General features: G+C 45.5%; 1 protein-coding gene across 1 annotated transcript in view; it reads left to right on the top strand.

Moving 5' to 3' along the window:
- Positions 1-14,388, top strand: part of gnai2a (guanine nucleotide binding protein (G protein), alpha inhibiting activity polypeptide 2a) — an 85,237-nt gene extending 70,849 nt beyond the window's left edge. The window contains exons 4-9 of the mRNA XM_036531900.1: positions 727-887; positions 7,220-7,348; positions 11,545-11,674; positions 12,188-12,341; positions 12,783-12,998; positions 14,037-14,388. Of these exons, the coding sequence (XP_036387793.1) occupies positions 727-887; positions 7,220-7,348; positions 11,545-11,674; positions 12,188-12,341; positions 12,783-12,973 (765 nt within the window). The 3' untranslated portion in view covers positions 12,974-12,998; positions 14,037-14,388. The remainder of the gene's footprint in view (positions 1-726; positions 888-7,219; positions 7,349-11,544; positions 11,675-12,187; positions 12,342-12,782; positions 12,999-14,036) is intronic.
- The last annotated feature ends 205 nt before the right edge of the window (positions 14,389-14,593 follow it).

The raw sequence follows: 14,593 nt of genomic DNA, 5'->3' as shown, positions 1-14,593 counted from the left end.
ACAGTTGGTTCGTCTTTGAAGTTTGAAGTCCCCAAGCATGACGGGGGAATGTGTGCCGGGGTGCAGGGGACTGCGTGGGCGACGAGCTACGCACCGTGCTGGCTGGAGCGCGGCGCTGCGCTCTTGTACGTGGCACTCCGGCTGCACCGGGGGGAACCCGTGCCCCGTCCCGTTAATTGAGCCCGAGTTTGAGCTCGCCCCGGGTCCCCGAGAGGCGTAATTACGTCTGAGTCATGCCGCTCGCCTCGCCTCCGAGGGGGGAGCTCTTAACGACCTCTCCGCCCTCCGCTTCCCTTTCACAAACGCCCTGGGCACCGAGCACAGCAGAGAGGCAATGAAGCTGTAAAACCGCTCCGGAGAGAGAGGGGCCCGCAAACAAAATAGCGCCCTTTGAAGGCATTCATTATACCTGCTGTCTGCTGGCCATGAGGTGTGCTCAGACTTGGATCTGTAGAGGGTTACTCAGGGTCCCTTTCAGCTGCACGCAGAACTGTGCTGTCACAGTAACAGCCAGCTCTATGCCAAAATCAATGATCAAACACAAAATCTCACTGTGTTTAATTTCACTGTCACAAAGTATCAAAGGTTGTATTATGCATATTATTCTTGTGGATCTTCTCCAAGCTTATAACAGTTTAGTGTGGCAGCTGAGTATAGTTGCAGTAGCGCTGCTCAACGCTGCTGTCTCATGTTGTCATCTTTGCTGTGGCTCTTCCCCCCCCGCAGGATGACGCCCGCCAGCTCTTCGCCCTTTCTGCCGCAGCGGAGGAGCAGGGCGTGTTGCCGGACGACCTGGCCAAAGTCATCCACCGGCTGTGGGCCGACAGCGGGGTGCAGGGCTGCTTCACCCGCGCCCGCGAGTACCAGCTCAACGACTCCGCCGCATAGTGAGTGCCCTGTATTCAGCCTCTGCACCAAACAACAAAGTCGAGAGTGTGCTTTCTCCGGTCATTACGCAGCACACCACAGTGTTGGACACCCTTCATTACTACATTACTACATTGAAACCAAGCCTCTGTGCAGTACTATTCTGTTATACCTCTGGAGTATTCTGTTGCTTTGCCCTGCCAGAAACTGTGAGTAGTGGCATAGTGTACAGTTCTCTTTAAAGGTAGCCCACCATTACTCTGAAAGACAGAGCAGAGAGCGCGCTTTTGACTGACCTTACCATAACCAGACACAGCCGCATTTTGTTTGTCAGTTTGGCCACGTTTTGAATAGAAAATGGACAGGTCCAGTCATGTTGGCTGAGTGGCGTGTAAATGAGTCCAGTTTTAGCCTGACACATGAGAGTAGGATGTTACAGCAGATGGAAGAGAGCAAGAGCAGGCAGGGCCACAGTGTCATTAATAAGACTTTTAATGGAAAACTAATTCTGCTCACCCAAGCCACCAGTGTCTTACTAATGCATAGTAATTTGCATCGTCGCTGGTTTAAACAAAAGAGCCCAAATTTCAGACATGCTCAACTCCAAGCAGCACCCTTGAAATATTATCTTTGCTCGTGATGAGGACACTGCTGTAGCAGGTGCTTTATGGCGAGTTGTTAAGTTGGGGTCCTGGCTCACTTTGGTCATTAAAGACCCCATGGCATTTACTGTGAGAGTAAGGGGTTCCCTGGGGTTTTGGCCGAATTCACTAACTGGCTCTCTCCATCTGTCCTAATCGTCCCCCCTGCAATTGATTGGCTACACAATCCTTTGCAGTCCCTATTCACCCTGACTCCCCAGGTCATAGCTGTAAATGAGAACAGTTCTCAGTTCTCAGGTCCCAGTTGACCTTCCTGCTGAAATAAAGGTTAGTCTATGAAAATTTCAATGAGATTTAGTCCTGGCACAGAAGCCGACCGTCTACCTTTAGACCCACATCTGAATGACAGCTTCATGTTTCTTTCAGTTCCTTTGCTCATGGACTGACATTCAGAGCAGCCATCCCATGTACACACACACACACACACACACAGACACAAACACATACATATGCACTTGCAATGGACATGCACACATTAATATGTACTGGCACGGGCGCACACGTTCGTACTCTCTTAAACAGACACTCGCACGCATGCCCACAGATACATATACATACATACATGTGCACTCACATGGTCATGCACAGACGCACACAGTACATACAGTACATGTCTGCATGCATGGACACACACACCTACACACTCCGTGCATTACAAACAGAAGCTTTGCAGGGTACGTCCCCATCTGTTGCTGCAACGGGAGGGCCTGTTTTTGCTGGCGTGCGTGAGGGAGGTCAGCCAATCTAGAAAATGCCGTGAGCGTGCAGCCTGTTATCTTCCACACTGCAAAGGAATATTTTAATGCAAATCAAGTGATTCACGGGGACTAGCGTTTTCCTCAGATTTAAATCTGACATTTTAATGAAGTTCCCACTGTTGTGTGTTTTAGGTCATGCTGGAGCTGAGCTTAATGAATCAGGCTAGTATGCGCTCTGACTCACTTCACTTGGAAAAACCAATTGCTTCCGAAATGGGTTGGGCGCATCGTCACTCATTTTTTCCCAGAATTTAATTTTCTGCACATCAATTCGTAATGAGAGGAGAAAATGAATTTTATTAATTTAATATGATCAGAAAATGATGCTATTTGCACAAACACCGACTGCGTTATTGAATTATCGAGAGGATTATAAATTTGAATATCATCACACTTCTAGAGAAGAATAAAATGGAGGAGAAATCCTTGTGTTTTTTTAATTAAAAATCAAAAACATTAATAATGGATACTGTGCTGTAGTAGTTAAGGAACTGCAGTGCTCTTCCTGCATGGCTTTACTGAAAACCCACCTGTATTAATGGCTAAAATGCCAAATGTAAATTGCCCTAAATAAGGGTTGCTTATATTGATGTACAACAATAAAACAATTAAAACATGTTATAGTTTTGGTCAGCTGATCAGAGAGTCTGTGCCTTCCACACCGCAGGCTGATTCTCACTGGGTTTCAAGACGCACAGTGGCATTTCTTTCTACTCAGTGGTGTCCTCTACTGTTGTCATGAAAAAGTTTTACTTTCTGCACAATTGCTCAGCTTCAGTGAGATATCTTTTGTGTCACTTGGTGATTTCTACCCCACCAGGGGGTAAGAATCCATTCAGTCCATCCACCCACACCCACCCACAGACCAGCCCCAGAATCAGGCGAGCTCTGAGACGGGCATGGAGGCACGGTGCGAAATTGACAGCTATCGCGAATGAATCGTTGCAGGTTTTCAGTGTCTGCTCACGCGCGAAGCGCCCCCTGCTGGAGGAATTGGGACTCTGACATGCTGAGAGGGAGAAGGGGGTCGGTGTGCAATGTTTCAGGAGGTCTTCGCTTGTCACGCGTTTGCGCGTTTGTGTTAATTGGAACAGCAGGGGGCCGCTCTGTTGAAGTCATTTGGCCGCCAACGAGACACAGAGGAGTAGTCTTTCTGCTTCCTCCAAATAAAGATTAAGAAAATATTGCCTTTTAACATGCAACGTATTGTTCTAGCTGACTTTTGAAATGACAGGTGCTGTGTAAAAAAAAAAAGGGTGGTTATTAACTAATTTAACCAGGACTCATTTAGTCCTTCATAACATTACATTACATTACATTATTGGCATTTAGCAGACACTCTTAACCAGAGCAACTTACATAAGTTACAGTTTTTCATGTTAGCCATTTATACAGCTGGCTATTATCTGAGGCAATTCTGGGTTAAGCACCTTGCCCAAGGGTTACAACAAGAGTGCCCCAGCGGGGAACTCGAACCGGAGTCCAGCTCCTCACCACTATGCTATGCTGCTATCCCCGTATTAGACTGTGCTACACTGCCTGTCACATAAGGCATGCATTGAACAAAGCCCTGCTTTGGGTTTTGAATCCATTTCCCTTACACAGGAACATGGTGTGCTGAAAGGTGACACGGCAGTGCATAAGGACATGAAGGCTCACGCTGACATGTGGTGCCTCACTGATGTAAGGTGTGTTCAGTGGCACTGTCGGAACACGCAATAAATGTCACTCTGCATGCCTAACAGGTTCACTCTCGCACATTGATTAGAAATGGGTACTCAAGAAAGCACAAAGTACCGGACCTTTTGCCTCAGAAGTTGGGTTCTCAATTTTTGAACACATTTATTATTTTTAAATGAATAAAAACACAAGCTAAGAGCTTGTGGAGGAAAGAGCCTAAAACATCACCTTTATCATTTGAGTTTGTGCTTAGTGAAAGCCCCGCTGTGTGATATTTTGAAATGGATTAGCCAGCAGTCTATTAATATTGCACTGCCACAATGAAAGAACTAGATTGTCTTCTCCTTCATCGCTAGCACTGGGTTTAATCACAGGCTCTTAATACGCCACTTCGTGATCCCATTAAATCTGAAGCGCAGGCATATTGTGCTCTGATTGATCACAGTGGTGCAGCTCGAGTGTGGAACCGCCTTTCCTGTCCCCGTCGAATCCCGCCTGGTTCTCCAGGAAACCACACCTGGCTGTGCGAGGAATTCCTAGGGATTCGGCGATATCGAGTTCCCCTCTTAATCCTCTCACCCTCCAGCACCAGAGTGAACAGGTTCAAAGCACGTGCTGTTTTTTTCCCTCTGGCGTCGAGGGTGCGATAACACTTGCTGATACAGCTGGAGATGTGTGAGTGCCAAGCAAATCACTATCCCTGTTTTCAAAAGCCCGTCGCAGAACTTCCCTGGCGTGTTCTAATAAGCATGAGAATATTTCCGAAGCAAAAGTGTTTTTCTAAGCCTGCTGCATTCTGATTAAACTGAAGATTAAAATCAAGAGCCGAGTCAAACAAGGTTTATTAAACGTGGAGAGAACAAAAAAACCTTAAGCCCCTTGTGATGTTATAGCTTTTTAGTTTGACATATTGCCAGGAAATGATAACAGCATATGCTGCATACAGTACACCTCAGTCACTTTCTAAATTTGATTCCTCGCTCTGGGAGATTATCTGCATATATCCACTCTCTTGTAAATTTAAACTGTGACTATGTGATGTACATGTACTGAACATGTCTGCCGTATGTTTTTAAATCCACCTGCACTACATTAAAGACACATGCATCAACCTGATCAACAGGCACCTCTTCCAGTGTCCACTGATGATGATGTCATCATGTAAACCCTGCAGTGTTGTGCTGTGTTCAGAGCACATAGCAGGGAAGAGAAGACCCCTGCTGTGGTCTGCAGCCGCCCCCGGTGCTGTCTCAGATTGAGGCCCACCGCTCCGAGTGGTTTCGTCTTCCTGAACATCTGCTCCTGCGGAAAATAACGTGGGATTCGATTTTTTTTTTTTTTTTTTTTTTTTTACTTTGGGCTTTGTGTTTTTTTTTCTCCCCTCTCAAGACATCTGACAGATGGAGAATTTCTTTGAGAGCTGACTATTTAAAACTGTCTTGGTGTTGTTGTTGTTACCTAGGAGCTCAGTATCAGCAATCTCAGCAGAGTGGCTCCTCATGGCTTTGGGCATCCAGTCCACGGTGTTACTGTGTGACCATTTCTCAGCTGTCCAGAACGCTGACCAGGGTGATAAAACAAGGCTCATTGCCCCCACTACCGGGAAGGCCAGATGTAGCTGAGACAGCTAATCCCAAAGTAATTCTGGGCAGAATTACTTGATAGGGGTACAAGGGTTCTTGGAGTACTTGGGGTTAAGGTAAAACATGACGGATATTACAAATTTGAATCTTCATGTTTGAAATCCAGTGCAGTGAGAAGATCAAGTAACTGAGCATTCTCAGGAAGACACTGGTATAGAATCTGAGCTGTCCTAATCTAGCCCCATAGCAGGCTTTTATGGGCTGTGTACACACTGTGGCAGAAAAACCTCTGAGTTCACTCAAACCTCCAAGCTTTTTTCTTTGGCTTTCTTCACATATTCACCTTTGATTAGATGCAAGTCATGTTCAAAAGAATTAGATCTGTTCGATCCGCTTGCCCACAGAATGCATTTGCACGTGCTATACCACATGGACGCTGGCATGCAGCACTTGCAGTCCAGCTTTGCTGTTCAGTGTAATTAAGAAATAATGTTGACACGAGCACACAGCCATTGGTGATCACATGAGGTCAAGACAGCACTGCCACTGAACAAGGCAGAACTTTGAATTGGCCGCACACCCTGTAGATCTGAGGTTGCTGGAGCATTCATTGCCTGTCTGTCTGATGGGAAATATACAAATAAAAAAGAAATCATGTGATTCCAGATAGTAATTTGTACTGCCATGATGATGGTCACATGGTCACCCTTCTGAAGTAAATACGTATAAGAGTGGGGGGTGTGAGGTCATTGTTACTCGTCCCTTTTTGTAGCAGGCAGAAGGGGATGAATTTCTATGTGTAATTAAACTGCTCGTTTATTGCAGATTGACTGTAGCCTCCCAAATTAAATTTACTTTATTGCTCCCATGGCCTTGGCAAAAAGAATCCCTCTCTCTCAGTCCTGTTAGGACTGTCCGGGGTTCTGCATGGAGAGGAAATTGTGCTTTATTCACGTCGTAAAGCCAGTTTTTTAATCAAGTGCAAAGGAAGCATTGTCAACAGAAATCTCCATCTCCATGAATTAGCAGTCGAGTTAAATTATTTTCTTTCTGTGAAAATAGAACATGAAAGAAGGCTGCCAGTTATGATTTCCAGCTGAATTGGCCTTACAGCCCTGTCCTTCTGTCTCCTGCTAACGCAATTGTTTCCCTCTTCACACTGGAGCAATTGGATGGTTTCAGCTTGATCTGATTTCTCATGGTGTGAATGTAAAGATTGCTGTTTTCCAGGGTGTTTGGATAGGTGTCTTAGGTTGAACCATAATGTTCTTTCCCCTTTGTGTCTTTTTTTGTAAAGGGTTTCTACTGTTAACTCAGGAATTCTGAGGCGGAAATAATGCTGTCATTAGTGCCAAGTATGCTGCTCATGATTAGAGTAACTACAACTTTAAACAGGAGCTCACTCCCTCTGCCCCTGTGGTATGAGCAATGTGACAGTGTACACCCAGTGGTCCTGCTTCACAGAGTGGTAAACCTGTGTGTGCACATACACACACACACACACACACACACACACACACACACACACACACACACACACACACACACACACACACACACACACACACACACACACATACACATACACATACATATGCGCACACTTTATTAACTTACCCCCTCCAGTTGTCTGATGAATGTGTTTGGCTGTGGTCTTTTTCCTGGTCAGTTACCTGAATGACCTGGAGAGGATAGCCAGACCAGACTACATCCCCACACAACAAGATGTGCTGCGGACCCGGGTCAAGACCACTGGCATCGTGGAGACACACTTCACGTTCAAGGACCTGCACTTCAAGTGGGTGTGCCGCTGGTCTCTTCTCTCTGCTTCCGATCACTTACTGTGTGCGTGTGCGTGCGCAACGAGTGGCGGCTTTTCGAGTCTTAAAACCTTTTACTCTACTTTTAACTTAGTATATTTCTTGTGTGTGTGTGTGCATGTGTGTGAGGGCATACAACAGTGAAGTCACGTCTCAGAACCTTCTTTTATTCTGTGTAGAGTTCTGGTGTGTGTAGTGTGTAGCGTGTGTGGTGCTTTGCTCAGCAAGACCTCAGCTGTCTACTTGCATTAACACAGTCACGATAGCAAACTGTCCCTCAGTCACATGAACGTGAAGCACAGCTTTGAGGCAATGAGACTGACCCCTCCGAGTTTTCCTCGCATGGATCCCATAAATATGCACAGGAGCGCACCACCAAGGCGCCTTCTATTTGGAAAGCAGTGACTGAAAATGAGAGGGAAGGGTGAGTGGGGAAGTGGGGAATGCTACTTATGTAAGCATGTGTGAGTGAAGATGGAGATTTGCTGTAAATCTGCTGATTGACTTGTACAAGCAAAGAGAAACTTTAACTTCCTGTTTCCTCTCAGCTGCTTTTGTCTGTTGATCAGAATGTGTGTGTCTGTGTGTTTGTGTGCAGGCGCTAGTGTGTTTGGGCGTGCTCACGTGTGTGTGTGTGTGTGTGTGTGTGTGTGTGTGTGTGTGTGTGCGCATGTGCGCATGACTGCCTGTGTGTGCGTGTGGGTGTGTACATGTCTGTGTTTGTGTGAGTATGAATCTGGGAGTGCATGTTTGCCTGCATGTGTGTGTGCGTGCGCGCGTGTGTCAGCGTGCACATGTGTGTGTGTGTGTGTGTGTTTGCAGGGGAATGTTTACCCTTACCTGCTCCAGATAGGCTGGCAACAGGGTGGTCGGGAAAGTTTGTCTGTGTGGCACACAATAGGTCTATTTATGACAGTGTGACCAGTGACCTGACCTATAGCTGTGATGAGCTGTAGTCGTCGTTATGGGGTGGGGTTTTAGGAGGTCAGAGGTCAGGCCAGGCTTTAGAGCGGCTCAGGTTTTCTCCAGTGTAGGCAGCAGTGAGGATGGGGGGGAGAGGGAGACAGAGGCCAGCTATAATGGCCGCCACATCAGTATTTTCCACTCTGCACCGTTTCCAAGAATCAGTGAAAGGCTTCCTGATTATCTGCCAGAGAGGCCTTGCAGGTAAAGCCATCCCTCAAAGCAAAGCCTTCAGAGATGAGGATCAAATGGAGCAGGGGTGGCTGAATGCAGTCACTCAGCACTCTGTTTAATTTGTTTTTCAAAGGGCTGGAAGACTTTAAAAAGTTTCCTGTGAAAAACAATTAGCAAAAAAGTCACACCTTTGCAAATCCAACAAGATGTATCAGCTGTAGATGTCTAACTTTTTTTTTACTCTTCCAAATGAAATGGCTCAGAGGAACAACTCTGTGATGTTGTTTTGTAATGATGACAGCTGATAACTGTGAAGTTGTGTGAGAAGGCAGTTAATTGTGCTGAGCTAGTAATGATTTAAACTAATTGTGATACCTTGCACAACCACAGCTTAGTTTTCAAGGTCACGCGTGTGACATCCTTTTAACTTTTGTTGTAGGCTGACCACTCCAGTGCTAGAGCGGGTTGTTTTTCCCATGACGCTGTAGTAGTTGTATGTTGTTGCACTGTTGTGGTGCACTGTGAAGAGCACTTCAGGGCTAGAGCTCGTGGAGTGTTATAATAGGCTGTTATAGTGCACTCTGAAGTGCGCTTTAGGGCTAGAATGATTTAAGGATTGTTTTGTTGAATATCATTGTAAGTGCACTCCAAAGGCTACTTCAGGTAGGGTGAGTGGAGTGTCGCATTGGTTGTGCGCTGTGGTGCACCATGAGGGACACTAAAGAGCAGGCGAATACACTGAAGAAGCGATGTAGCAGGCATTTGGAGCAGAATGCCATGGCAGGGGCTCTGCTGTGATTTAGGAAAGAGGGCTCACGTTCCCTAGCTGGTGCTTGGCCAAAAAGTGGCGCAGGTGTGGCAGCGTTCTCCGCTTGGCTCACGGAACAGTAGCTGTTACACGTGCGGCGGCTCCCCTGCGGATATCCACCGCTTAGCCTCGCCATGCAAGACAATCGCTGAGTTCAGCCCCACAGAAAACACCGGTGCCCGCCGAACTACCATGCTGGGACTCCCCGACCTCAGACGCGCGCCAGCCCTCCTGAATTATAAATGAGCCCCCCTACCCCCAGCCCTGTTCGCTCCGTAACCATGGCAATGATGCCGCCGTGCCACACAAATGTCAAGAAATGCTACCAGAAAAAGAGCCCATCGAGGTTCCCCCATGCTTTGTCCCTCCCCCAACCCCATCCGCTCAGGAGTAGGGGCGTCTGAGCCCCTCCCACCCTCCTACCACTGCCTGACGGCCCTGTCCGCCGGCCCTCAGGGGGGCCACAGCGAGACTGCGCTTTGAACACACCCACAGGGACCATCGATTGATTCAATACTGCAGTATTCTGTGGCTCTCAGGATCACAGTCAGATCATCAAACCTTATTCCCCCCAAGCACTGTATGAAGCTGAAGCAGTTACTCATAAATAATGACTCACTGCAGAGGTCCGCATTCGCTCAGTCAGTTGGACCAGAAAATGAATAACAGCAATTCATTACCTGTTATTTCATGCAGGGTTGTCAGGCTCCCCTTTATGCATATTAATGAGCAAAAATAAAACTAGATTTTTTGATGTATTGTTTACTTAAGAGGCATTTGAATACTGATCCAAGCTATCAATTAGTGATATATAAATGAGGGAATACTCTGGCATCTCTGGTCTGCAGGGTGGGAGGAGGGATCACTGGCACAGAATGACATCACGTGACCATGCTAAAAGAGCATACCTCCTGCCCTCATCTGTGCCCCATTTCAGCCCATGTGACGTCGTCAAGCAGCAAAGGTGTCTTTCCGGGGAACTCAAAAAGCATGCTGTGTGCCTACACATGGGAGGCTACCCAGAGTCCTCCTCCATCTTGGACTCACCCCCCTTGTAGTAACTTTTGCTGTCTAACTCTCAAAAACTATAATTCATCTAATGGTGACATGGACCCGGAGTGGCCTGTGGTACTTTGGGTTTACTGCTCTAAAGAAATAGTTGACAGGCTGGATCTGTGACTCCTGTACCCCCGTCTCTCTCTGTGTCATTCCTATCTTGTCTCTCTCATATACACATTCTGGTTTGCACCCTCTTTCTGTCTCTCTCTCTCTCTCTCTCTCGTGTTCTTTTGCGTCTGGCTTTGAAGGACAAAAGAACCTGATACTCCGTAGCAGTGTTATTCCTATTACTCCTGTTTCCTTTCAGCCCAGACTTCCCAGAAGTGACCCGCCCTCTCATTTCTCATTGGTGACAGAGCCCTGCGGATATGCCACCACAGCTTTCATCCTGCCTCTGTAGACAGCGCCAGCATAAGAATACCGCCATAGAATGGTTGAAAGTTCTTTGATTTGCGTAGCTGTCCTTTCCAAAATAACACCCTGAAAGGACACACTGGTGTTTTAGAGGAAGAATCATATTGCTATTTCAGGAATCTGCCTGGTGATCAGAGCGTGTCATTTCAATCCACAAAAATGCACATTTCAAATGTCACACGTCACATAGCATCTGAGCAAGGAGGGGAAGTTTATATCCGAAGCCACAAATAGGAAAACAATGAATCAGTCATGGTTAATATTGCAATGTAAGCATAGAACATTGCTTTAACCGTTCTTGAGTGAGGGTTTTAAAAAGAAGATAAAACCCATGTGGAGGGCAAACAGGGCAAACGGAGAGCCAGAGAGCTGCAGTCTTAAAGCATGGGCGCCACAGTGCAGTCAGGCAGCACTGAACGGATACTCTGAGGCAAAGGGAGACCTGTTTGTTTGGTTTATCAGACCTCAACATTGAGTCTGGGGGGCTGTGGGGCGTATGGACACAATTTAGGGCACTTGTGTATCTACCTGATGGTTGTGGGTTTGATTCCCACCTAGGAGTTGTGTTGTTGCACCACCTGGACACATACTACCGTACCTCACCTGCCCCTGCTGGACCTTGTGAATGATTGGAGAGTAGGTGGTAACACTGTTGGCTGTTGGAAGACACCCTGAAGTAGGTGATCTGGCCCGATCCAATGTTGCTGTGAGAACGCTGGTTAACCCCTTGTTCCACCTGTCCCTCTCCTCGGGCAGGATGTTCGATGTTGGCGGCCAGCGCTCGGAGAGGAAGAAGTGGATCCACTGCTTTGAGGGTGTGACCGCCATCATCTTCTGCGTGGCCCTGAGTGCCTATGACCTGGTGCTGGCTGAGGATGAGGAGATGGTGAGGAATGCTTTTCAAATTTCTCTGGGGGCGTCCACCATAGAAATGACAGAATTTCTGTGGTGAGCCCATAGAAATTTCCTCTAGAAAGCCTCTAGAAGTTTCCCTTACAGATTAGGATGTTTAAAGCCACATAATTTACTGCATGATAACCAAAGTAAGCAAGCAAGCAAGAGGGGGAGTACATGTTGACTGACATTTAGAAAGACCGCACAGGCACTGATTACTGTAATTACCTGGAACTCTTACAGTTTATGTCTGCGCTTGGTGTGTAACCTCCTTAGCACTGACGCAGTTACTGCACTGCTCCATGAAAACACGCATACAAAAATGCATATTTAATGTCATTTTCTGAACAGCTTGTAGTTTGACCATTGTGAAGTGCAGCAGCTTGATGGACATGAAAAATACTTAATAAAAGTTACTTCCTACTCTCACTTTTGATAGTTTAGTCTGTTTTAGTCCTCTACCAGTACTTGTTCACTCTTTTTTTCTCTCTCTCCCTCTCCTCAGAACCGCATGCATGAGAGCATGAAGCTCTTTGACAGCATCTGCAACAACAAGTGGTTCACTGAAACCTCCATCATCCTCTTCCTCAACAAGAAGGACCTGTTTGAGGAGAAGATCACCCGCAGCCCTCTGTCCATCTGCTTCCCTGAGTACTCAGGTGTGGTGCCAGCTTGGACCAGCCTCAGAAGAAACAGCAGTGCAAATAGTGGCCAACTGTCTGAAATAGTGACTGCCATGAAACCAGTAGCAAGCTACCTTAGCAGTAGTGATTGTACTGTGTGTACAGTTATAGTAATGATTGTGTCTTGTGTAATTTTTTTTTAAGTTTGAAAGCCAAATGCAGTGGGGTGTTAAGAGTAAGAGGCATTTCTGCTGTTCTGAGAAGCAGAATGTCATAAAAAAAAGTCTTTTAAAAAAAGAGGATTGCCATTGTACCATGCTTTTCTGAAGTTGTCACTCCTTCATTGGAGAGTTTTGATGTAGATGCCTTTGGTGAGGGGTTGCTGACAGTTCATTAGATGAACCGTTGTCTCCTCACTGAATTGTTGCTCTGCCTTTTCCAGCTCAGACCTGTTCATTCAACCATTTTGTATTCCAGGGGCCAATAAATATGACGAGGCAGCGAGTTACATTCAGACCAAGTTTGAGGACCTGAATAAGAAGAAGGACACAAAGGAGATCTACACCCACTTCACCTGTGCCACCGACACCAAGAACGTGCAGTTCGTCTTCGACGCTGTCACCGACGTCATCATCAAGAACAACCTGAAGGACTGCGGCCTCTTCTAGGCAGGGGTCAGAGTGCGAGCACAAGGTGAGCATAATCATAATCAGCGCAGTCACAGCTTTCCAAAAGACACAAGATTTTTAAAAGCGTTCCAACCAACATGGTCATATTCACAGCTTTCCAAAAGGCATGGTCATATTCACAGCTTTCTAACTGACACTGTTGTATTCACAGCTTTCTCACTCACAGCTTTAAAGGACACAGTTATATTAACAGTTGATAAGTGACAGTTATATTCACAGCTTTCTGAATGACACGGTTATATTCACAGCTTTCTGCAGAATATTGCCACACTTCCCCAGGCACTGCCGGTGCCAATGTTTTTCTGTTTTTGAACAGCAGTTTTTAAGTATTCATTGCTAAAGGGAGTTGGCTGCTACCAAATAGCTAAATAGCCGCTGTGTACATTCATTTATGTTTACTGTGAAATCTGTCTGCTGTTGATCCTGTTCAGCATGCCAGTTTCTGTGCTGCATAATGCATGATTTCCCATTCAGCTCTTTATGGACCAGAGTAAATGCTCACTTAGCTTTTCATAATGACCGTTCTTTCTTTGTAACTTTTTAATGCGAAAACCATTCGCTATTAGCAAACAGGGTATATTCCATATAGTTAATTATTTATATAGTTATTTTAGCATTTTTGGTAGGAGGAGAGGATACCTACTGCATTTCTCTTTGTAAGCTAGCTACATATGTGTTTCCAGATCATCTCCCAATACACCTTGAAATTTATTTTGTTAGATTTAGCAACATTAATAAAAGTGCTTTAAGTTCAGTTACATCATGTGTTTACGTATTAGTTGAGGTAGGTCCAGGCAGAGGCACAGAAAAGCTTGCTTTTATTGTGGATAGGGTGTATTTGGGTCCAATAATAGATACACACACACACACACACACACACACACACAAGCAGAATAGCACTCATCCTCTAAACTGTAATTCATAGACACCCATCCATTGTTACACAATGGAAGTTTTGCCTTAATTCAGTGAATGCTCCAGCATATTTGTATTAAAAATGAGCTGCTGGTTAACAGACCTCTCTCCCTCTGTCTCTCATCAGGATTACTTGAACAGCTCTGACTACAGGAAGAATAGAGTGGATATGTGGTGACAGACTGCACTGGCCAACAATGATTACTGCTTTTACCTGCATTTATAACAAGGAAACAAAGAGACTGAGAACTTGGAAAAGCCTTGCAGAATTTCAACAATCGATTGCTGATTCCCCCGACGACCATGTCTCCTTACTCTCTTTATTAGTGTGTTTTTTGTGTTTGATATTTAATTTGTAAGGAAGTTTCCTGTTTTCACCTTATTGTTAACTCCTTGGGCGATGACCACAAATCAACAATTTATTTTATTCATTTTTGTTTTTGTTGTTTTATTTTTTTCTTCATCTTATTTTAAATTACTAGCAGAGGCAAAGAAAAAAGAAAACAAAAAAAATTTTATACGAATGCATTCATTTTACTTGTCACAATCTGATGTGCAAATTTTATGAGACTTTAATTGCATAAAACTTATTTTTAAAAAAATGATTAAAAAGAAGCTCGGGCAGGGATAGAGCAATGCGACTGAAAGGAAAGTGCTTTTTTATAACGTTTACATGAAGCCCTC

The sequence above is a fragment of the Megalops cyprinoides genome, chromosome 6 (genome assembly GCF_013368585.1).
Source record: "Megalops cyprinoides isolate fMegCyp1 chromosome 6, fMegCyp1.pri, whole genome shotgun sequence".
NCBI classification, from domain to species: domain Eukaryota; kingdom Metazoa; phylum Chordata; class Actinopteri; order Elopiformes; family Megalopidae; genus Megalops; species Megalops cyprinoides.
Note: the sequence above shows the minus strand (reverse complement) of the source record. Positions and strands in the feature narration are given on the sequence as shown.